At 37.1% G+C, this 24,409-nt stretch overlaps 1 protein-coding gene across 2 annotated transcripts in view; it reads right to left on the bottom strand.

Annotated features, from left to right (window-relative positions):
* Window positions 1-6,784: 6,784 nt before the first annotated feature.
* STIM2 (stromal interaction molecule 2) overlaps window positions 6,785-24,409 on the bottom strand; it is a gene marked incomplete at both ends in the record, with an annotated part of 172,147 nt that continues 154,522 nt past the window's right edge. For both annotated transcript variants that reach the window (XM_079704871.1, XM_079704870.1), the window contains 2 exons: window positions 6,785-7,262; window positions 11,903-12,176. In XM_079704871.1, coding sequence (XP_079560997.1) covers window positions 6,785-7,262; window positions 11,903-12,176 — 752 coding nt within the window. The remainder of the gene's footprint in view (window positions 7,263-11,902; window positions 12,177-24,409) is intronic.

Genomic DNA, 24,409 nt, shown 5'->3' with positions numbered 1-24,409 from the left:
AATAAGACAAGAAATCTCATTAATTACCAGATATGTAGAATAGTCATTAAAAGCTCAGGTCAGGAGACGGGGTAGAGCAGCAGGACTGGATAGGCTAAGCAACTGCACAGAGCAAACACCTCAACAGAGTCTGAAAGGAAAGAATCCAATCATTCTGACGTCATTTCTGTTAGGCCTATTCAGACAGCACTCACCATTCAGAGTCCAGCTCTAAAGATACGTTTCACAAAGAAAATGGACTAGTTACTCCATGCCATCTTGATCTCTTCCTTCCTTGGAATCTACATTATAAGACAACAGAAACACAGCTGTACAATGCTCATTTGTATTGGGTAATAGTCTTGAACTGTCTTCTAATCATTAAACTTGTGAATGCCCTTAACAGTCTGAAACTTGAAGGCAGCAATAACATGTTATTCATTTATTCATTCATCAGGCATGTAATGTATTCAGTGCCTGAAGTTCCAGTCCTCGGGACCTCAAAGCGAGATAAGGCAGAGTCCCTGCTCTTAAGCAGTTCAGTTTATTGGGCCAACAAGTAAACAGGTCCTTGTAATATGATGTGACAAGTGCTGTAATAAACACCAAGTTCTGGACATTCACCGAAGTGGTTTCTCACTCAGATCGGGGGCCTATATGGAAGGCTTCCTGGAGATACCTGAGCTGAGTTAAAGGTTTAGAGTTTGTGGCCCAAGACTTGAGAAGACATTCCAGGCAAAAGGAGCAGCCTGACTTCTTCAGAAACCTGTATGAAGTTCTGTGCAACTTGTTAGGTTATGTCCACGTGAAGCCATGAGGCTAGAGAAGTAAGCAGGCCCAGAACACCAAGGTCTTTTGCTAGTTTAAGTTTATATTTTATCCTACAGGCAATGGAAAGGCAAAGAAAGATTTTAATCAGAGAAAATCCATCTTATGGCTTAGAAAGCCCACCAACAAGTAGATGAAAGATGGTAAGGCTGGGTTCAGTTAGCTCTTTAAAGTTAATGAGAAATGGAGAAGGCAAGGCCCCACGTCAGTAGAGGCATTAGCTGAGATGTTCAGGGATTAAATGGACAAGATTTGGTGATGTGACAACAAATGCACCTTTTCCCTCCCTACCTCCTCTCCTTTCCCAAGGTCCCATGCCCCAGTCCTATTTCCAGGTTCATTTTCTTACCTTTACATTACACATCAAAGGCAACCTCTGGTTCACTGTTACACCCAGGCTTCATCACCCCCACCACCATCCAGTCCCCCTTTCTTTTAATTTCTTGTCATTGTACTCTTTGACTACAGATGCACACCTCAAGTGTTAATAGAAAGCTTTTTAAAGGAGAAGCACCGAACTTGAATAGCCGGTATTTCAAAAACAAAATAAAAAAGCCACATTCCTCTTCTAGAAACCTTTTCCAGTTCCTAAGTGGTGTTGCCCTTCAATCTCCCTCTGATCTGATGCCATCATATCCCAGGGACCAGAGGTCTGTGAGAGTATCTCAGAAGCTAACATTCTCACATGTGGGAAATTAGCTCATGTGGATATTTTAGAACTAAGATGCTGCAATTAAAGAGGCAGTACTTAAGGAATAGACACAAGGTATTCTTAACAGAACCACACTACTGGGATGGCTGCTATATTACACAACTATTTGAAACTAAAATGTGGCAGTCTGAAGCAAGAGACCCAGGTAAGACTTCTTAGAGGTCTGCTTTACAGGGAACCAGAACCTGCCAGGGCCAACTGGGCAGGATGGGGGAAGGGGAAGCAGCAGCTCTGCCTCTGCTTTAAGGACTGGGGATTTGGAGTGGCTGAGCCACTATGACCCCCACTCCTCCATTCCCCCCACTCCACACACTGCAGAACTGCTCTCACCCAGTAGAGGCCAACTGCCAGGCTTACCTGGAGCTCCCCGCTTGCTCTCTCACTTCTGGAGGCCGATGAAGACACTGCAACATAAGCAGTAAACACTAGATCATCAGGATAATGGAGACCCTGGCAGTCAAAACTCTAGCTCATGAAGGGATCCTGGGCACTGCCTCAATCCTTTCTTGCTGATAGGAAATCAAGATCTGGACTGAGGCCTCCCTACAATGTCCTATCTGGGCCTACAACAAACATCGCCATGGAGAGGACCCTTTGAGGGCCACTCCAGAGACCTGTAGATAACCTCAGAAAAGCCCAATCATGGGACTGAGGCAATATCTGAAAATTGGCCTGAAGCCCACTTGACACCAACTGAGAAATGCAAATCAAAACTACAATGAGGTATCTCCTCACACCAGCCAGAATGGCCATCATCAAAAAGCCTACAAATAACAAATGCTGGAGAGGGTGTGGAGAAAAGGGAACCCTCGTATACTGTTGGTGGGAAGGTAAATTGGTGCAGCTGCTACAGAGAACAGTATGGAGGTTCCTCAAAAAACTAGAGTTGCCACAAGATCAGATCAGGCTTACCTGAGTAAATCTGAAGGAGAGTGTCTTTCAACAGACCATCCTGTTTCAGGGCTGGAGATGGGGAGGGAGAGTCTTTTATCAGTACTATCAGGGCTTATGTGGGGTTGCTCAAACACTGTTTCTCTCTGGTAAACAATTTACCCCCGAATGAGCACGCTCACAGCTGTAACAAAGTGTTTTGCTGGAACTCAGTAACTGCAAGCTCACCTACTGGAACTAGACTACTAGTTAGGTGCAACTTGCCCTTGGACCTGTATGTTTCAGCCACACCAAGTGCTCTGCACATCCTCAGGAAATTAGCATCATTAAATTATCCTTGATTTAATAGATACTTTTGAGTTACATAATCTCTCTCTCCAACATTTGGTTTACATTTCTATTTCTGCACTTATTTTAAGGGTTTATGACCTGTCTGCCCTATTAGATACCAAGTTCCTTTAGGGCAGGTACCTGTCACATTAGTCTCTATACCTCCAGAGCTTATCGTGATGCTTGGTACGTGGTAAGCTATTTAATATTTGTTGAATGAATTAAGCAGATTCTGATTGTCTCTAACCTGTAATTGGGGGGCGGGGGAATCTACTCTCTCACTGAAGACCTAAAAACAGGAGAGCAGTAAGACTAAAATTCAAATGTAGGTTTTCTTCGGCTTACTTTTAAAAATAAACATGAAAAATACTATTTGATAAAAAATCAGTTTTAGTTAGTAAATGAAGAATACAAGAATAGGTACATTTGAAAGACTGTGTGAAAGACTGAAAAATAACACTAGGACCTTAAGAACTTAACAGGCAAAGAACATGAAGAGACAATTCACAGAAATGAAAAATACATGGCATAAAAAAAAAACTTTCCATCCATACCAGACATTATTTACCAATTAAAAAATACTTGTTAAAATAGCAAAGTTTTAACCAAATGGTAATTCAGAAATGATGGTCTGAGGCAGAAAGTCACCTGTACCCTCAAGTATTGAGGGGAATACAAACATAGCTACATGGAGAAAGAACTTTAAAAACAGTCACCCTCAAGGTATATATGTGAGACTTTGTGTGTATACATACAAACATATGTGCATATACATAAAATAAAACTCTTGATGCTTTTCTAAAAATATATATTCTAAGGAATGAGAATGTTCACTAGACTTTATGCAGTATGACTTAAAAGTTAGCATGGTTCTACCACTTATTAGCTATGTGATCTTCAGCAAATTATTAATTTCCTGGGCTCAGTTTCCTCATCAGTAAAATGGTGATTTTAAAAGAAGAAAAAAAATACACCTACCTTACAAGGTTAAATGAGAATATATATAGAGTTTAGAACAGTGCCTGGTATATAGGGTGCTCAATAAATGTTAAATGCTATTTTTTTTTTTTTTTTTTTTTTTTTTTTTTTTTTTTTTTTTTTTTTTTTTTTTGCGGTACGCGGGCCTCTCACTGTTGTGGCCTCTCCCATTGCGGAGCACAGGCTCCGGACGCGCAGGCTCAGCGGCCATGGCTCACGGGCCCAGCCGCTCCGCGGCATGTGGGATCCTCCCAGACCGGGGCACGAACCCGTGTCCCCTGCATTGGCAGGCGGACTCTCAACCACTGCGCCACCAGGGAAGCCCTGTTAAATGCTATTATTCTTCATATTAGAAATTTGTAAACAGCCTAATGTTTAATAATAAAAGAATGATTAAAAAGATTATGGTTAATCAATACAATGGTATATCATAGAATCATTAAAATGTTGTTCATGAAGAGTTTTTAATATTGGAGAAATGCTTATACTATATTAAGTGAAAAAGCATAATATAAAGCTATGTAGTATGATTTCAATTATGTAAAATATATATCAGTATATAGAAAATGATCTAGCAGAAAACATACCAAAATATTAAAAGTGATTACTGTGGGCAGTAGAATTTGATTGCTGTTGTTTCTCTTCTTCATACTTTTCTATCATGAATCGTTTTTTACAATAAGGAAGGTATTACTTTTAAAATCAGGAAAATACCATAGTTTTATAAGGTTAAAATAAGGTAAGAAATGGGTAATTTAAAAAATTTATATTAACGTCCAACTCTTCGTGTGTAAATGATGTGATACAGAAATTATTGTGGCTTTCCAAAACTCAATTATTTTCTGTTGAATTTACAAATACAGAGCATTGTACTAATGCAAGTAAATATTACAAGCAACATAAGGCAGCAAGTATCCCTTGGTTGAATTTGTTTATAACCGTGCGAAATTTAGAACAAACAATGCATCCCCCGACTTAAGACGGCCCACATTTTACTTAGGCCAGCCTCTCCCACTCCCAGCCACAAGTTCTAGCGTCCACGTGGTTCTGATCCAGGATCCCTTCTAACCCTGAACAAGTGGAAGCCTTGCTGGGCACTCCTAGAGATCCTCCTTCTCCCAGCCCCACTTCATGCTCTGTGGCTTTTACCTTCTCTATTCATCAAACTAAAAGGTTCTCATCCCTTTTGCAATTTTCAATGGGGAGAACTCCTGGGTGATTGTAAGAAGGAGAAAGAAGATTAGGTATTCCCTTCACCCTGAAGAAACTTTCCAGGGGGCTTTTCAATTCTTCATGCACAATTTTTCCCCTTTCTAAACAGCTTTAGGGTCTGTGTTCCTCAACTCTTGACCTTTCAGGTTAACTTACCTTATAATTAGTCCAAAACACTATGTTTATTTCAGTCAAACAATTTTTGACCTCAAAGCACTATTAAATATATAAATATCTGCGTATATAAATATTCAAGACCTTAACAGTTTTTAACAACGGCACTAAAGTACACAAAATTTACAGAAAACTTTGGGAAACTGTTCATATTCTTAGTAAAGTATTTCTTTGGAGCAAATCTTGAATGCTGATTGTTTATCAATCAGCATTTTCATCTAAACAGGGCTGAGTTGGACATTATATATTTCAGCCACAAAGCTGAAAAACCATTCTAGCTAATATGCATCAGTTGTTCACCTAAATGTCCATCCACATTGCATTAACCAGATCATTTTGACTGAATTTTTAAAAGAAGCAGTTTAAGCAGAAACTCCCCAGATGTTAATGTACTTTGTTACTCATGTGACAATCTTCACAGTAAAAGTTACCTTTATAATAAGCTATCAGTTTAACAAACCCCAACCTTTATAAATACAATACAATCTAAATGCACCATAAATTTATATTTGTTAATCTTGATATTACAACATTTAAACATTTCAAACTACATAAAAATATGACAAACAATATAAAATAGAAAGAAATTTGTTGACAACTTACTTCCAAAACATCACTATTTCTTATATTGCAGTTAAGCAAGAAGACAGCTTACACAGCTCTCCAAAAAACATATAGTGTTCTTAGTGGAGTGTTATCAACAAAAATCAGCACAGTCCCACACAATAATGTCTTCGATTTATTATCTTTTCCACAGTACAAGTTTTTCACAAACCATAAATCTTTGCAGTTATTGAGTCTGTAAACAAGTGCCTGAATCCCCACATCACCCTAGTTTAGTATATGCTTGTGAATGTTTTAAGTCCTTCAATCAAGTTTTAACTCTTCCACTTTGTGTAAGGAATCAAGAGCCTCTCTCTTTAAATTATTTATATTTTATCATACAGCCTGCAATGCAGAAAATCACAGTGAAAGCCCTGGGAAAAACAAAACAACATGGTCTTTACAGCAGGACTTGAAACTTTATAATGTTAAATGCATTTAAAGAAGCTTCCCATAATAAAAGCGTGGGTTTTCATTTCCAGAAATCAAGTTAATTAGAAACTCTAGGTTCTACTTAAAAACCCATTTTGATCTAAAAGTGAAAACAGTCCCCTATCCATAGTCATTTTATAAACTCTATACAGTTTCACTTGCAGAGATATTTTTCCAGTCTGAGAAACAGTAGTGCAATTAGTTTTACTCCTTTTAAGTTATTTTAGTCCAGGATGTAAATAGCTCTGTGGAAAGATAAGAAGATGCTCTGGTAAACAAGAAATTTTTGCAAGCCCATGCTGGCTTACTAGTCCATTAAAGCTTGTTAAGTCCATAGTGGCTCTCAACAAAATGTTGTATATATATCACTAATAACAAAGCAGAAATAAATAGGCAAAAATGACTGTAAACTGTCTCATCTCTTAATGATTTTTCAGTGATAACTGGCTTGACAAATTGATTATATAGTCATTTAAATAAGCAGACAGTAGACAGTTGCTCTTAAGGACATTCCACTATGGCATCCACTCTGGAAAGCCCCAATGGAGTTACATTCCTAAAATTAAAACAAAAAAAGAGGAGTGAAGGATGGGAGATAAAAGTTTAAAGATGCCACTTGAATGGAATTCCACCAAGTCAGCCAGTTCACTTAGATTTCTTCTTAAAAAGGCTTTTAATTTTTGATGGCTTTTTGCTTTTCTCTCCATTATGGCAAAGGTCATGTGGGATGCTGCTTATCCTGGCAACACCTGGGGCTTCCTGAACTGGCTTGCTGTCGTTGCCAGCTGAGGAACATGATGTGTGGCGAGGTTTAGGTACCGGGATGCCACTGGAAAGCTGGTTCATGCTACAGGATTTCTCCAAGATGCCATTGTACACTTTGCTTGCAGGACTGAAGATCATGCTCTTAGTTTCTGTCAGACCTACACAATCAGGAGAACCCCGGGAGATATCTGCAGCTATGGGCGAATCTCCTCTGGATGAATCCTCTAGAGAGAGCTCATCTCTTGATATTTTTCGAGGAGACAATGTTTTGTATATCTCAAGGCTTGAAGGAGGAGACTGTTTCCTTCCAATGGAAGAATTTAAGGAGTCACATTCTGAAGCTGTGTCTGGCACTTCCCTGGATGAGATAGAGGCAAAGGTAAAATTTTAAATCAATATGTTTCTTAAGGGTACTGGCAGACATTCTAACTAATTCTAACCAAAACATCTTCCACTGTTTAAGTTATCGAAATATTAAAGGGAGAGATGTTAAGATTCTATACACATTTCAACAAAATTAGAAAATTACTACTTTAAATAATGTAACTTATCAAAATGTTTAATTTTTAACATAAACTATGATAATGATACCTTCCAATCTAGAAAATATTATAACTTAAAGTTACACCTTCTTCAATTGTCAGAGAAATGAAAATGTTTAAATTTTACAGGTTTTTATCATTTCAGCTACTTCTGTTTTGTTTCAACACTGAAAATTTTTCTTTCTAAATCACATAGTTGACATATAGTTGAGAAGATGAATTTTAGTCACCACCTTCTCCCTTTATTGTTTAGTCATTAAATTGATTAAATATAGCTTCCTAAGGAAGGAAGAAAAGAATATACTTAGCTAAAATATAAGCTCTCCCAAGTTTAAAACAGAAGGGAAGAGAGGTGAGATACACTAGGGTGGGGAGTGGATGGCAGGTGAAAGGTAATGATATTGAGCTATTTTTTTAAAGTAGACATTCAATAAATTATCACAAGTTTATTCCTTTGTGATTTTTCCCTCTTTTCCACAGTGGCAAGAGAAATAAAGAGGACTGGAAAAAATAAAGTTTACAACCCCAAAGCCAACATACAGTAAATGCTATCAGCTATTCCTTCAAAATATACCTCAAACCCACCCTTTTCTTCCTGTCCCACTGCTACCGTCCTTCTTCCTGCCCTACCAGTTACCTCAATGATTGCAATAGCTTCCTAATTCGTCTCCCTGCTTCCATTCTTGTTCTTCCCTCTGAGTTACTTCTCTGCACAGCCCTTAAAGTGGTTTGTAAAAACTCAATCAGAGCACAATAATCTCTTGCTCAAAACTTTCCAACGCTTCCTCACACACTTAGGCTAAACTCCAAAGTCCTTGCCAAAGGCCACAAAGCCCTGCATGGTCAGGTCCATGGCTATCCCTCCAGCTGCACGATGTACCATTTTCTGCCTCTTCCTTGTTCCTGCCACATGCCGATCTTGCGACTCCCCCAGGGCTGTTGCACTTGCTGTTCCCTCTGCCTCATCTTTTTTCCCCTCCATCTCCACATGACTCAAATGCTCTCTCTCCAGAGATGCTTCTCCTAACTACCCTATCCAAAGCAGCATTCTCTTTCCTTTTACCTGTCTTTGTTTAGCATCCCAGAACTTATCACTACCTAAAATATTTTATATTAACTTATTTATAGTCAGTTTCCCCAGAAGAAAGGAGACAATGAGGGCAGGAAGTCTTATTAACTTTTGTATTCTCTGGAATAGTGACAAGCTCATAGTGGATATTTAGTAAGTATGGAAGGGAGGGAGGGAGGGAGGGAAGGAGGAAGGGAAAGAGGGAGGGAAGGAAGAAAGGAAGGAGGGAGGGAGCGAGGGAGAAGAAAGGGAGGGAGGGAGGAAGGAAAAAAAGAAGGAAGAAAAGAAGAGAAGAAAGAGGGGAAGCAAGGGAGGGAGGGAGGAAAATTTTGAAGAATAGGGATAACAATTTATTCATTTTTGAATGTACCATACCTGAGATGAATAGTGTTCACTCTATGAACGGAATGATTATGAAATGAAAAGTAGAGTCAAGGTAAAAAGTAACTGGCGAAAGAAATAAGGTGAGAGAAGGAAGAGAGCTGAAGACAGAAAGGCAGGAACACATATGATCATAATCTACCAGCTGGAACAAGGCCAGGACCTTGTCTCATCTGTCTTGGCAGCTCAAGTTATTAGCAAGTACACGGCACACAGCAAGGACTAAATTCATATTTATAGAGTAAATGAATTGAATGCTCTCTCACCTTGGATGACCTATGATTACTATCATTATTCATATTATGATATGCATGTTTATTGATTTTGACATGTATTTTGTTAATACCATACTTCAGTTATATATTAGACTGCTAAATGTACTTAGTCTTTACTATGAACTTTACTCACACATGTATGTGAAGACTGTCTTTATTACGCTACAAGCTTTCAGAAGGTACAAAATCTCCTGGGCAAATAAAGACTTAAATAATGCTTTCATTTTATACAGTACATGTACTGCATAATTCCTCAAATGCTCTTACAATTGATAATGGATAGTGCTAACAGAGGGCAAGAGGCAGTTCAGATAGGAAGAAATGACTCAGAAATCAATCACTGGTAGGGACTTTTCTGCAAGGCTTCTTTTTGGAGTAGATGTCCATTAATCAAGCAGCATATATCACTGTTCCCTGGAGCTGTTCACTGTTCCTTCAGCTTCCAGAGCCAGAGGCTGATCTAGTCAAAATTTTATGAATTTACTTTCTATTCTGTTATGTGGTTTGGCTGCTTTGTGTGTGAAATTCTAAACTAGGTTAAAAATATTTTAAAAACTAACTTCTAAAATCTAAATAATGCGTGAAAAGAATACTGACCTAATTTAGGAGACCTAGATTCCTATCCTGGTCCTGTCATTAATTAGCCGTACAATCTTGGGCAAATCACTTAATTTAACCAGATCTCAATTTTCTTGTCTAGGTAAGAGTATTTGATTAATCTCTAATACTACTTCTAGTTCTAATATCCTAATTCCAAAACAAATAATAATCTGAAGTGTTGCTTCTTCTGCATAACTAGTCAGACTTGGAATACAGGTCTAGTACACCTTAAAATCTCCCATTTTTTCCAGAGCATATATTCTTCAGAATATTGAATTTAATTGTATGTACCATTTATGTCATTTTTATTTTTTTCCCACAGTGACGTGTAGTTGAATTTATGTAAGTTTAATGCACGTATAACAAGACTTAACTCAAGGTAAGGTCTAAATGAGAGTATACGTGCAATAATGCATAGAACATAAAAGATTGGTAAATAGTAAATGTTTGTATTATTATTATTTTGTAAGGATTCTGGTGGTTCAACACTTAAAAGACTAAAATGGAGAGGAGGAAGTTGTCTGAATCCAAATTGTTCTCAAATTTATGAGCTAGCTGTGAATTTCTGACAGTGCTCTTTGAAATGAGGGCTGAACATTTCCATCAGTGCAAAAAATTCTACTGGACAGCAGAGCTCTGGAGTTTTCCTACTAATTTCCGTAAGCCACACAAAATTAGTTTTGTCAGTAAAGCCATCTTACTGGTGACTACAGTTATACTGTAGTATATACTGCAAAGGTTAGACAAAAAAGCTGGTCATAAAGTACTAACCAAGCAAAGCTGCATCAGATTCTCCAGTTGCAATGACAACACAAAACTTGTCCTATCTCCTTAGGAATATGCTATAATGATCACTTGCTAATCATAAAATTTACTTTCACTAGCAGATGAAACAATTATGTGTGAAGAATCACATGACAGAGAGCCACCAGGGCTTATGGCGAGTGTCCAGCCCATTCCTTCTGGTTTTGTTTTTCTTACAAGAACAGTAAAGACTTCATGGCCACATGGCTACTAAGTGGCAAACTCAGAAACCAATACCAGTTTTTCTGTCACTTAATACCGTACTGCTCCAAAAGAGGAATATGGTTTAGAGAGATCCCCAACAGCAACTGGTCTCATTGGACTAGAATACACTGCTGCTATATCTACTTTATAGAAAAAAAAAAAGTGTTATAATATAATTTCCTCCTTTAAGTTCCTGACATTTTCTTAAATCTTTTGCATCTGATACTGCTTGCTTGCTAGCACATAACAGAACAAATCATTAATTGGCAACAAATATTTTAAAACCTCAGTCAGTCATATTTAATGTTTCCTTGTGCTCAAGTATATTTAAGCTCTTGCCTTTATATTTTACATATGAAACTGTTCGTTAGACAAGTATATATTCTGAGACTTGAGTCAATTGTGTGCAATAGCCTCTAAGCAGTTATATCTCAAAATATCCTATGTCTGTGGAGTTCAGAATTCTAAGATGGTCCCCCAATTCCCAGCCCTGGTGTACACACATCTTCTCCCAGTTAGTTATTTAATCAAACACTAACATAGGTACTGCTATGAAGGGATTTTGCAGGTGTAATTAAGGCCCAAACTAGTAGATCTTAGTATATAGAGAGATTATTATCCAGGTAAGCCTTTTAAATTTGGGTATAGAGATCAGAGATAAAGGAAGGCAGAGATTCAAAGCAAAGGAGGGATTTGAAAGAAGGGAAATTCTCTGTTGCTGGCTTTGAAGATAGAGGCCACACATGGCAAGGAAGAGCGGGCAGCCTCTAGAATCTGAGAGCAGCCCCCAGCTGAGAGCAAGCACGGAAACCAGGACCTTGGTACTGTAACCACGAGGAATTGAATTCTGCCACAACCAAGTGAGCTTTGATGAGGTCCCCAAGCCCCAGATAAGAATAAAACCCAGCCAACACTTTGATTTTAGATTTGTGAGACCCTGAGCAGAAAACCTAGCCACACCAAGCTTGGACTTTGGCATACAGAACTGAGAGCTAATAAACGGGTGTTGTTAGAAGCCACTAAAGTTTGTTGTAACCTGTTATGCAGCAGTAGAAAATTAACACAACATACCACTCCTACCCACGCAGCCCAACACATACTGTATTTTATTCATTGCCAATACCATTGCTTTTCAGCAGAGAAGTAAATGGCCTCCTCCTCCTCTTCATTTCGATAAAGAGCAGGGCAACTTGACACTGAGAGGATATCTGGATCAGGGGAAGGCAAGGAGTGCTGTGTGTGCTGGGGATGGTGGGGGTGCCGGGGGTGTGACGGGTGAGGAGCATGTGCAGGAAGCTGAGCTCGCTGAGACTGCGGCGAGGACGGAACGATGCTGCGGCGGGAGCGACACAAGCTGCTGCTTCTGGCCAGTGATCCAGCAGGTTTAGCCATGGTCCCTGAAAGCCAAGCGGAAATAAATGAAAACGTTCATAAAATCCAATGCTCCTTTCATGCACACTACAGAGACACACCAAAGAGAACTGATGTGATTAATCTACCTTTGTCACCATTGAATCTACCTTTATTGAAGTAACTGTACAATTATTACCATCCTCTATCACCTATAAAGCTGCATCTCAGGAAAGTTAAGAAGTAAAAAAAAATGTAACAAAAATAAAAACAGGTCTAAAAAATAAACAGAAGTGAACATATAAACACATGAGGTTTTAAATATAAAATCTGACATTACTAACCATAAAGGCTTAAACATTTACCCAAGATAACAAATTTTTATATTTAAAAATCAATAAAGCATATTTATAAGGAATCTTTACTTTATTGCAAATATTTTAATGAATTTTAACATTGAAAGACGAGAAAACTATTCAGTAAAACAGGTTGGATTTTTCAACAAATATCTCTTGAGATAGCACAACTTGTTTGAACTTTGAGAAATTTTAAATCAAGGATCATTTAAATACTGTATATATAGTCTCACTATTTTTTAGGCAAAGGTCAGATAAAAACTTGCTTTTTGAACACTGACTATTGTGGAACTAACCAGAAGTCTTAGATTACCTTGTTTCTGCTCCCAGTCTCAGTCTAGACCCACGCAGACAGTAGACAAACTTCCCCTATGTGCTTAAATCTTCATTGAATGGGCACTTCATTTCTTTGCCTTAATGGAAACATAGCTCTCCTAAGAATACCGTTCTCAAGCTGAAGCCGTTCACTCTTCATACCTCACATGCTGCAGCATCAGAACAACAGACTGATGGCCTTCTCACTCCCCAGTACTGTTGTAAACCCTCACTCTCTTTATAAAAACATGTTCCTTTGACACTCACACTATTACACCACGTGAATCTCTCATCTCCACTTCACTAGTCACTTCCTGCTTAGTCTCTCTCTTACCAGTCCATCCAACCTCTCACCAGCTTGAGCCATCTCATCTGTAAGATCAACACCTTAACCAATCATGGTTTTCATCTCTTCTCACCAGACATTCACCTCTACTCTACTCCACCACCCACTCTCATGCCTTGGTCTTGCCATCGTTCAGAACTGCTTCATTTTTGAAATAATAAGCTTAAGACATCAGATAATTTAGATTCTGACATTCCTACCTTTCTAGTTCACACATTCTGTTCCTTCCACTATCTGTCCCATTCTCTACCCTAAACTCAAGGACCTTATCTACTGTTTATCCCTTTTGCTGCCTTTATTTTCATCTTCTCCCCTTCTATTTCCCATCGGCACTTAAAAATAAAAGTTGAAAAAACAGGGGGCTTCCCTGGTGGTGCAGTGGTTAAGAATCTGCCTGCCAATGCAGGGGACACGGGTTCGAGCCCTGGTCCGGGAAGATCCCACATGCTGCGGAGCAACTAAGCCCGTGCACCACAACTACTGAGCCTGTGCTCTACAGCCTGAGAGCCACAACTACTGAGGCTGCGTGCCGCAAATACTGAAGCCCGTATACCTAGAGCCTGTGCTCCGCAACGAGAGAAGTCACCGCAATGAGAAGCACACGCACCGCAAGGAAGAGTAGCCCCTGCTCGTCGCAACTAGAGAAAGCCCGTGTGCAGCAATGAAGACCCAACACAGCCAAAAATAAAAATAAAATAAAATAAATTTATTTAAAAAAATTGAAAAAACAAACCTGAAAAACAAACAGATAAACAACAAGAGCAACAAGAAAACCTCCTCTACCCTCAGACTGTTTTCAGCTGACATCTCTCTGCCCTTTTATGTAAATGACCTAGTTGCTTTCCACACTACTTTATCTTCACTCATTCATCAAAGAAATGGTAAAGTGCGGGGCTTCCCTGGTGGCGCAGTGGTTGAGAATCTGCCTGCTAATGCAGGGGACATGGGTTTGAGCCCTGGTCTGGGAGGATCCCACATGCCGCGGAGCAACTAGGCCTGTGAGCCACAACTACTGAGCCTGCGCGTCTGGAACCTGTGCTCCGCAACAGGAGAGGCCGCGATAGTGAGAGGCCCGCACACTGTGATGAAGAGTGGCCCCCGCTTGCCACAACTAGAGAAAGCCCTCGCACAGAAACGAAGACCCAACACAGCAAAAATAAATTAAAAAAATAAAAATTAAAAAAGTATCAGATACTTGACTTCTTTATCCGCCAACAACAACAAAAAATAAATTATAAAAAAAAAAAAAAAGAAATGGTAAAGTGCTTCCATACAATTTCCCTGCAACTATCATTAACGAAGTTATCATAAACTTCCTCATTGCTAAACTCAGTGAGTATCTCCATCCTTCCTTGACATTGGACCAGCACGTGACATTATTAGTTTATCCTTTCTTTGACCTCTCCAACCACATTCTCACCTCTTCCTTTACTGTCCCTTAATTGTCTGTCTCCGAAGTTCTGTTCTAGGCCTTGTTATTCTTGTTCCACTTATTCTTCTCAAGAAATTTCATCCACTCCCATTACTTCAATTACCCTTTGCAGTCTATAGAAGTCCAAATCTGCGACTCCAGCTTTTAATCTTTTTCCTAAACTTTAGAACGTCACAATCAACTGCCTACTGGACATTTGGGTATTCCACAGATACCCACACTGAATTCAACATTTTCCTCCCAAACCCACTCCTTCTTCTATGTTCCTTACACCTTGGTTAAAAAAAAACACACCACCACTCACCTAGTTATCTGAATTGGAAACGCAGACATTCTTGACTCTTCTTCCTCCATCATAAACCACATCTAGTTGATCATAAAGTGTTTCCAGTTCTACCTCCTGGGTATCTCTCACATCTCTCCACTTCCCCCTAAACAAACCACTGCTGTATTATGCTGGACTACTGCACCAGAATAATAACTGGTCTTTCTCCTCCAACTTATTCTCCATACTGCAACCTGCATGATCATTTTAAAATGGAAAAGGAATATGACATTTTATTGGTTAAAACCCTTAAGTTGCTCCCATTACTTCTAGGATTAGGATAAAGTCAAACTCCTTAACATGGCTTAGAATGCCCTATTTATCTAGCCTCTAATTTGGAACTAGTGTCCTTCTTCTCTGTTATAGGAATACTAGGAACAATATACCTCACTCAGCTCCCAGAAGTATCAGAGTATCTCTTGGCTCCACACCTTCTTTCCTCATCTCATCTCTCCCTTGACCTCCTATTTCACTTAAAGAGCAGCTCCTCCAGGAAGTTTCCCAACCCCTCCAAATTTAAGGTCAGTGTTTGCCCTCTTGTGCTCACATGGCAACACCAAAGTGTATTTCCCTATGACATAACTTAGTGCATTGCTCTTGTCTGTCCTCCATTAGACTGCATGTTTCATGAAGGAAATAACTGTGTACCATGTTCAACACTGCATCACAACTAGCACAATGCCAGACAAAAAGTAGATGTACAGGGACTTCCCTGGTGGCGCAGTGGTTAAGAATCCACCTGCCAATGCAGGGGATACAAGTTCGAGCCCTGGCCCAGGAAGATCCCACAAGCTGCGGAACAACTAAGCCCATGTGCCACAACTACTGAGCCTGCACTCTAGAGCCCGCAAGCCACAACTACTGAAGCCGGCGCACCTAGAGCCCGTGCTCTGCAATAAGAGAAGCCACTGCAATGAGAAGCCTCTGCACCACAACAAAGAGTAGCCCCCGCTCACCACAACTAGAGAAAGCCCACACGCAGCAACTAAGACCCAATGCAGCCAAAAATAAAATACATAAATTTATTTTAAAAAAGTAGATGTACAGTACGTATTTACTGAGTGAATTAACAAACAATTCAAACAGAAACAGCCACTGAAATAACCTGATGGACTGGGAAAAAAAAAAAAGAAAATGGGTAAAATTAAAGGGAATATTTTCAGAATATTTGACTACCTCCATAAATACCGTACAAGGCTTCTTCCAAACACAAACTATGTAATATGAAACTATTTATAATTTAGTAGACAAACATTAGAATTTTCCCTTACTTATTTATAATGATCCATAGATTACAGAACTGGAAGAAACCCTGGAAATCTTTAGTCTGATGTTCTCACTTTGTGAAAGAAGAAACAATATCCTACAAATACTAAAAGAATGTGTCCAGACTGACACAGATGATTAAGTTCTACAACTCTTAGCATATAATGCAGCCCTTCTCATCAATCACTGGTTACTTGGTATACACAGTAAAACGTAGCCACATTCAGCCATGACTAGGTGTGATGAGAAGGGCTGAGAAGAATCAGGATTCCCTGCTTGGAAAAATGAGTATTACTCACAAAGATGGAAAGATACTGCATGAAGGTTTAAAAACAAAGTAAATAGTTTATATGAGGAAAATTCTAAGTAACCCAATAAAGAATATAACATAAAGATGAGACTTATAAATGGGTCACAACTAGAAAATGTTTACAATTCTACAATCCTTTCAAAAAATTTTCTTCTTACATATTGCCAACACCATAAAACTCATGTAGGATTAAAAAGCAGTTCACTCTGACCTTGTAACAATCTCTCCTATACAAAAGGTGAACATGTTTAATAATATCTCCAGGCTATTATTAATTCTCAATGAAAGTCGACAGCCATCCCTACCTGTGATTTATAAGAATAGTTAAATAAAACACTGAAGTTCACTGTACAGAAATTTATTTGACGTGATTTTTCATTCTAATATCAATAATTACATACAGAAGCATAACAGTTTAATAAGACACTATTTTGCAAACTGTATTTTCTTATGGCAAAGAAGATAAAATTTGGTTTTGAATAAGGGGGTCCCCCCGCCACCAACAACCAAAAATAATAAGTAATATAGGGACTTCTGGTTCTAGCAATATGGCAGTCAAAGATAACCTGACCACCATTCCCAACCTCCAACCACACACTTTAAATAGCCTCAAGTACTTCAATATGTTGAATAAAATATAACAATAGTTTTAAATGCATAGCTGAGTTTGCAAGGAAGAAGAGAAAATTCTCGGATGCCAAAATACAAAGACTAAAAGTCAGAGCTAGTAGGCCTGTGAGTGATGTTGGAACTGCTGTGGGAGGTTCTCGGTCTCAGTAATTTAAGGGTTTGCACTTTAATTTGGGGATATAAATGACATCTTAAGCCCATCTTAAGGTGAGGAATAGGAATTGTGAGTGTTCTGGATAAAAGCCTGGGCCTAGATGGCTGCATTCCTCAGTGGGAGGGTGTACTGAAAAGAAATCTGACCAATGAACAAGGGAACTTCCTTCAATGCATGTTCTCTGGATACAGGAATTTAAAAAGGTTCTTATGAAAAACTCAATATGCTGGGTGTTCAATACTCAAACTCAATATAAACTAATTCATATTACCGTGGAGTTCAAGTTTATACTACCAGAAGGGTCTGTGAAACCCAAATCCAAAAGGTTAACAACAACAAAAAAAGATGGTCCTGAGTAGGTGAAGCCCTTGAAACTACTGCCAGAAGCAAAAGAAATCATATTGAGGAGCACTCCTACTCCTCACAAAGTGTTTCCCTGGAGGAAAGAAAAAAAGAAGTTCCTTTAAGATAGTTCAGTAAAACATTATAAAACAGGAGAAGGCAATCTGCTCTGCAAACTCAAGAAACAGCTGCAATGATCAATCAAGAACATCAAATAATACAATTATCAAATAAAACTAAAAAATAAGATATTTAAGGGCATTAAATTATAAAATAAAAATTAAAAATGAAAAAAGGACAAGGCATTAAAAAACAAGTAGATTTTATGAAGAATCAAGGAGAACTAAGAGAAATGAAAACAGTCACTGAAATTAAAAATTCAAAGAATGGGTTAAACAAAATTGGAGCTGAAGAAAGAGCAAGTAATCTCGAAGACGAATCTAAGGACATTTTTCTGAATGCAGCACAATTAGATAAAAAGAAAGGTTAAGAGATGTGGAAGATAAAATAAGATCAAACATATAATTATAGGCTAATATTAGTCTTATATTTCTATACAACTAATATTCCAGGAGTGAACAAAGAAAAACAATATTAAAGGAGAAAACTAATAATTTTTCTGTAATTGAAAAAAGATAATCATCTTCAGATTCAAAAGCACACCAAGTATCAGGGAAAAAATTGTACACCTAATTATATTATAGTAAAAACGTGTAACAAAAGAAAATGAAAACATTTTCTAAGCGATGAGAGAAACAAGAAGTTACCTAAAAGGAAACTGGAACAATCTGCCTTACTAAAACTTCTCAACAGTAACAATAAGAGGCCTGAAAATAACAACAAATGTTTTCAAAATACTATGGGAAAAGTAATTGTTCATCTAGAATCTGATATCCAGTTAAACTATTATTCTCAAGTGAGAGTGAAAATAAAGACATTTTCAGGCAAAGACAGAGAATTTATCACTCCCAGTTGCTAGCTGAAAGAATTTTTACCAAAGAACATATTTTCAAAGGAAGAAAAAGAAAAAGGAAAGAGTAAAAAACAAAATACAATGATGAACAGAGAAACACATAAGTCTTTCTGAACAATGACTGAATAAAACAATAAAAAATGACTTTTGCAGGGTATTCAAAACAAAATACTAGACAACATTAATATATAAGATGCGGAGGGTAGTGTCTAAAATTAAAGCATCTGAAGATCCTTTAGGAGAATGACAGAGAAGCTGAAAAGAGGTATAGAAAAGAGAAACCACAAAATAATATGCCAGAGAGAAATCCAAATGGATCAGCAACCAGATTAAATGTAATTGGATTAAATTGGCCTTCGCTGGCAACAGAGATCCTCAAATAGAAAGCAAAATAGTAACAGTTATTGCTATTTCTTATACAGACATATCTAGAGCCTGATGATGGAAAAAATTTTAACTAAAGAAAAAGTTACATTGGCAAATATTAATCAAAAGAAAGCTCCTATAGCTATTTTAATATCAGATAATACAAACTTAAAGGCAAAAAGTACGGTTAGCTGTAAAGCAGTCTCCGCATAATCACAGAAGAATAGTTAGTCTTTTAAAAAGATACATCTGGACTTGTATTCACCGAATAACTTGGTTTAAACTATATAAAATAGAAATGAGCAGAATTACAAGAAGAAATTGATAAATGTGAGAGATCTGAACAAACTTCTTTCTGCAACTGACAGAAAAGTAGACCAAAATGTAGGTATATAGAGATTTTTCATAACTAATACATGATTTAACAAACAATATAGTATCCTATAACTAACAATTAAGAAAATGTACTTTTCAGATATGTGTGGAAAATTTTAAATATTCGATCAAATAAATACTAGGTCATGAAGCAAGTCTCAGAAGATACCAAAGAATAAATGTTATATAGATGCTATTCTCTAAGCATAATACAATTAGAAATTGATAAGTAAAGATATTCTTTAAAAACTAATGGCCAAATAAACAACAAAACAAACATACTACATTTGGAAACTTAAACATATACTTCCAGATAATTCATATTTCAAGGAAGAGACATATTAAAAGTTGGAAACATTTTAAAACTAGATGATAATCAAACTATACGTATCCAAATTTTAGGTAGATTCAGTTAAAGTCATTCTTAGAGAGAAATTCACAGCCATAAAAATCATATATTAAGGAAAACAGGAGGACTGAAAATTCATGAGCTAGGTGTCTAAATATTAAAAACAAACAAATGAAGCAAATTCCAATAAAGGAAATAAAAGATAAGAGCGGAACTAAATGGAGAATATCAACAAAACCAACAGTTAGCTCTTTGAAGAATGACGGAGTGAAATAAAATAGACAAATCATGCCAGATTAATCAAGGAGGAGAAATGAAAAGAAAATTTAAGATGTGAGATTTTAAAAATCATATAAAATACTATAGACAACTTTAAGCCACAAATTTTGTAACTCAGATAAAACAAACAATATTTTAGAAATATATAATTTAACAAATCTAGACTTATGACCATTGTAAGAAACTGAATCAATAATTTAAAAATCTGTCTCCTTCCCTCCTGCCAACATACACACACACCAAACTCAAATTGCCTATAGGCAATTTCTTCAAAATCTCCATAGAATCATCTGTATCTTATAATATTTCAGAATACAGAATAAAATTCAAAACATTTATTGAGGATTATTATGGGCCAGGGTATGTTCTAATTGTTTTACAAATATTATTTAGTTTAAATTACAAAATAATCTCATAGGGTAGGTTACATTTTACAGACAAGGAAGCTTAGAGTCAGAGAGAGTACCTCCCACAAAGCCACACACAAAAAAAATAATGTCTTGGGTTTCCCTGGTGGCGCAGGGGTTAAGAGTCCTCCTGCCGATGCAGGGGACACGGGTTCCTGCCCTGGTCCGGGAAGATCCCACATGCCGCGGAGTGGCTGGGCCCGTGAGCCATGGCCGCTGAGCCTGCGCCTGTGCTCCGCAATGGAAGAGGCCACAACAGTGAGAGGCCCGTGTACCGCAAAAAAAAAAAAAAAAAAAAAAAATCCATCAGGGACTTCCCTGGCGGCCCAGCGGTTAAGACTCCGTGCTCCCAACACAGGGGGGCGCGGGTTCAATCCCTGGTCAGAGAACTAAGATCCTACGTGTCTCGTGGCTCGGCCAAAAAAAAAACTGTAACCCATCAAACACAGAGCAAAAAACAAAACAAATAAACAAAAAAACACACTTCATGATGAAATAAGCATTCTCTTTAAAGTTAGAAATGGAGATCACTATTTGTCCACAATCAGTTTCACACTTTTATTCAACATTTTACTGGAGGTCTTAGATTGCCTTGGGAAAAAAGCACAAGGAATGGAAAGGGGGGAAAGAAGTCATTATTATTGTCCACACAAAAAAATCCAAAACACTCTTACAGAAAAATTCAATGTTTCTATATACAAAATCAGCATACCAAAATCAACAGCTTTTCCCTACATATCAGCAACAAGCAATTTGAAGTATAACTTTTTAAAGAAAGGTAACACATGTAACTATAAAAAAAACAAGCTAGGGCTTCCCTGGTGGCGCAGTGGTTGACAGTCCGCCTGCCAATGAAGGGGACACAGGTTCGTGCCCCGGTCCAGGAAGATCCCACATGCCATGGAGCGGCTGGGCCCGTGAGCCATGGCTGCTGTGCCTGCACATCCGGAGCCTGCGCTCCGCAACGGGAGAGGCCACAACAGTGAGAGGCCTGCATACCACAAAAAAAAAAAAAAAAAAAAAAAAAAAAAAAAACAAGCTAAAAATTAATCTTTAAATTCAAAGAAATTCCAATAAAAGCCCCATGGAACTTTTCATGGTGTTTCGTAAGCTGATCCTAAAATTCATAAGAATAACTTGCCAAGAGTAGCAATTCTGAATTTAATAGAGGAAGATTTAAACCCATCAAACATTAATACTTACTATAAAGCTACATATAGCAACTAAAGCAAAATGGGATCAATGGAACAAAAATAGAGAGCCTGGAAGCATTTATGTATCTATGGAGAGAAGTTGTATTACAAAACAGCAAGGATAGAGCAGCAATGAGACTAGGACAACTGTTTATCCATACATCAAGAGATATCTTTAGATTCCAACCTCACAATAGGAACAAAAATAACTTCCAGGTAGATTAAAAGACTAAAGGATTAAAGTGAAAGTTAAAAACTTTTAGTAGAGCAAACAACCATCTATTGCCTTATGAAAAAGACATAAAAACACAAACCAGATTTGTAAAGTTGTCATCAAAAATGTTCTTTTTGAAAAAAAACCATTTGATTAAAAAAGAAAATAAGTAACATAGCACATAGTAAAAAAGAAAAGCCAAGCCCTAGGAAAAGACATCTGTAACCCTCAAGTAACCAGAAAATAATAATAAAAATTCTTCCAGATAAGTAAGGAATCTTGGAGGGAGATTCCACAGCAGGAACAAGCAACTCAGAGAGGAAAAAATCTGAATGACAAACACCAATAAATATGAAATGGTACTCAACCTCAGTAGTCTTTAAAGAAATTACAATTTTAATAACACTAAGGTATCATATCATACGCATTCAAGTTACAAAACAAATAAATCAGATCATTCCCAGTATGGTGAGGATACAGGCAGACAGGCATTCTTATAAACAGTGGATATGTAAACAGATAGAACCACTTTGAAAGCAACTTGGCAACGACTAATAAGAGGTGCCTTCCCAATGACTTAGCAATCCATTTCTAGGTGTCCACCCAGAGAAACTCTCAAAGTTAGGAACAAGGAGATAGAGATAAGGATGCTCATTTCAGTATTGTTTGCAAGGGCAAAAAAGTAGAAAGAACCTATCTCAGTAGAAAAATGGATAAACTGTGGTTTATTATTACAAAAGATAAATAGATATACTGTGGTTGACTCATATTAAACAGTTTTAGTGAATTTATCTGTATATAAACATGGAAATTTTCTAAAACATACTTTTGACCAAAAAGAGTTGCAAAATGATACCCACAGTTTGATAACATTTATGCACATTTTTAAACAAACAACAATTGTATCTATTGTTTATAGATATAGCTGCATGTAATACAAGTAAAACAGGCTTTAGAAGATATACAACTTTAGTAGGAAGGGGAACAGATGTGTTTTTCTTTTTCAGAGAAAAAGAAAGATGAATAAAGCAAAACGTTAAAATCTGTTTATCTTTGTAGTAAATGAGCAATTTATTTTCAGTATTTTTAAGCATATCTGAAGAGCTTTAAGATAAGAAATTTTAAATAAATTGCTACCACAATCCCACTATGAATATTTAGTAGATACTATAAAGGTACTAGGAAAACCCATACAGAGCTAACCTTTGATAATATTTTCTCTTTTTTATTTACACATAATTAAACATAGACAATATTATGCTGTATATGGTTTTATAATCTTTTACTTCACTCTTAACATACCACAGGCAGGCTTCCTTGTCATTCCTTCACTCTTAGACAATTTATACATATCCATGGTGCAGATTTAAAACTGCTTAAAAGGGTATATAATGAAAAGCCCTCATCCTACCCTAGACCCTAGTACTACTGCCAAGAGTTTATTTGTCAGGTCCAGAAATTATGCTTTTATAACTAAACAGAGTGGAGTATTACTTTTGTGCCACTGGGTGGAGACAGAGCTCTCAAAGTGTAATTTTTGGCATAAGTTATTTTTCAGAGATAATAAACTTCAGCATTTCTAAAACATCATTCTGAATTTTAAAAAGTTCAAATTTCTCTGTGTATCACAATCACTAAAAAATTATTCACATTTAGTTATAAGTGTTTTAATGCACATGTGGATATCTTGCTAATCAAAAAGTACTTTAAAAAAGTAAAGAAAAAACTAGTTAATTTTAGGGAATACATATACGCACACTTCTGATATCGAATAATTATGGTTTCTAAGGAGGAACTGCAACTTTAAAAAGCTATCATTTTCAAACAAAATCATACACTTATGAATCAGTGTTGCATATATGGTAAGCTTAAGGGCACATAATTCAAATAAACGCAAGTTGACAGTATCCAAACAGCAGAGCTAGCCCATATCTAGATAAAACTTTGCAACCATCACTATCTTGCAGCATGGGGCAAGTGAAATGATTGAGGTCACATACTTCCCAGTATTCACTGCATTTACAATCTGTCCTCTCCCCCTTCCTCTTGTAAGAGTTTAGTGTCTCCCCAATCTGCTTGCATTATCTGTCTGCCGTTAAACCAGATAATTAAAATCACAGAAATGAACAGAAGCACATAGTCACTGATTAATTATTTGTAAACTTAGGGCTTTATTTCATAAAACTGTTTTAACATTAGAACCCTTTCTAAATCATAACTTTAGGAAAGCTGTAACAATTGGACAGAAATTTCAAACTGCAAAATGCTCATATATCATGATTTGTGTCTCAAGGACTCAAATTTCTGTGTAAGTTTTCAACTGATTAACGATTAAATTTTGCTCTCTATTCTTTGGAATCTTGTTCTAGCTATACTGTTTCAAAAAGGTTACAAAGATTGGGGAAATGAATCAGGCAAGCAGTGATAAGGATAAATAGTTTTTCAAATGATTTCTAATAAAAGAAATACACCACTTTAAATTTAAACTCTCTATAACTTTGCAAAAATTCCAAATATTTATTAATAAATTCTACAATTTATTAATAAAATCTAAAATAGTAAAATTTCACCTTCTTACCAAAATGTATTCTTTACACTGTAAACATCTTCAAATAATACAGCATAACAAAGCAATTATAATGAAAACT

Source organism: Hyperoodon ampullatus (genome assembly GCF_949752795.1).
Source record: "Hyperoodon ampullatus genome assembly, chromosome: 1".
NCBI lineage: Eukaryota > Metazoa > Chordata > Mammalia > Artiodactyla > Ziphiidae > Hyperoodon > Hyperoodon ampullatus.
Note: the sequence above shows the minus strand (reverse complement) of the source record. Positions and strands in the feature narration are given on the sequence as shown.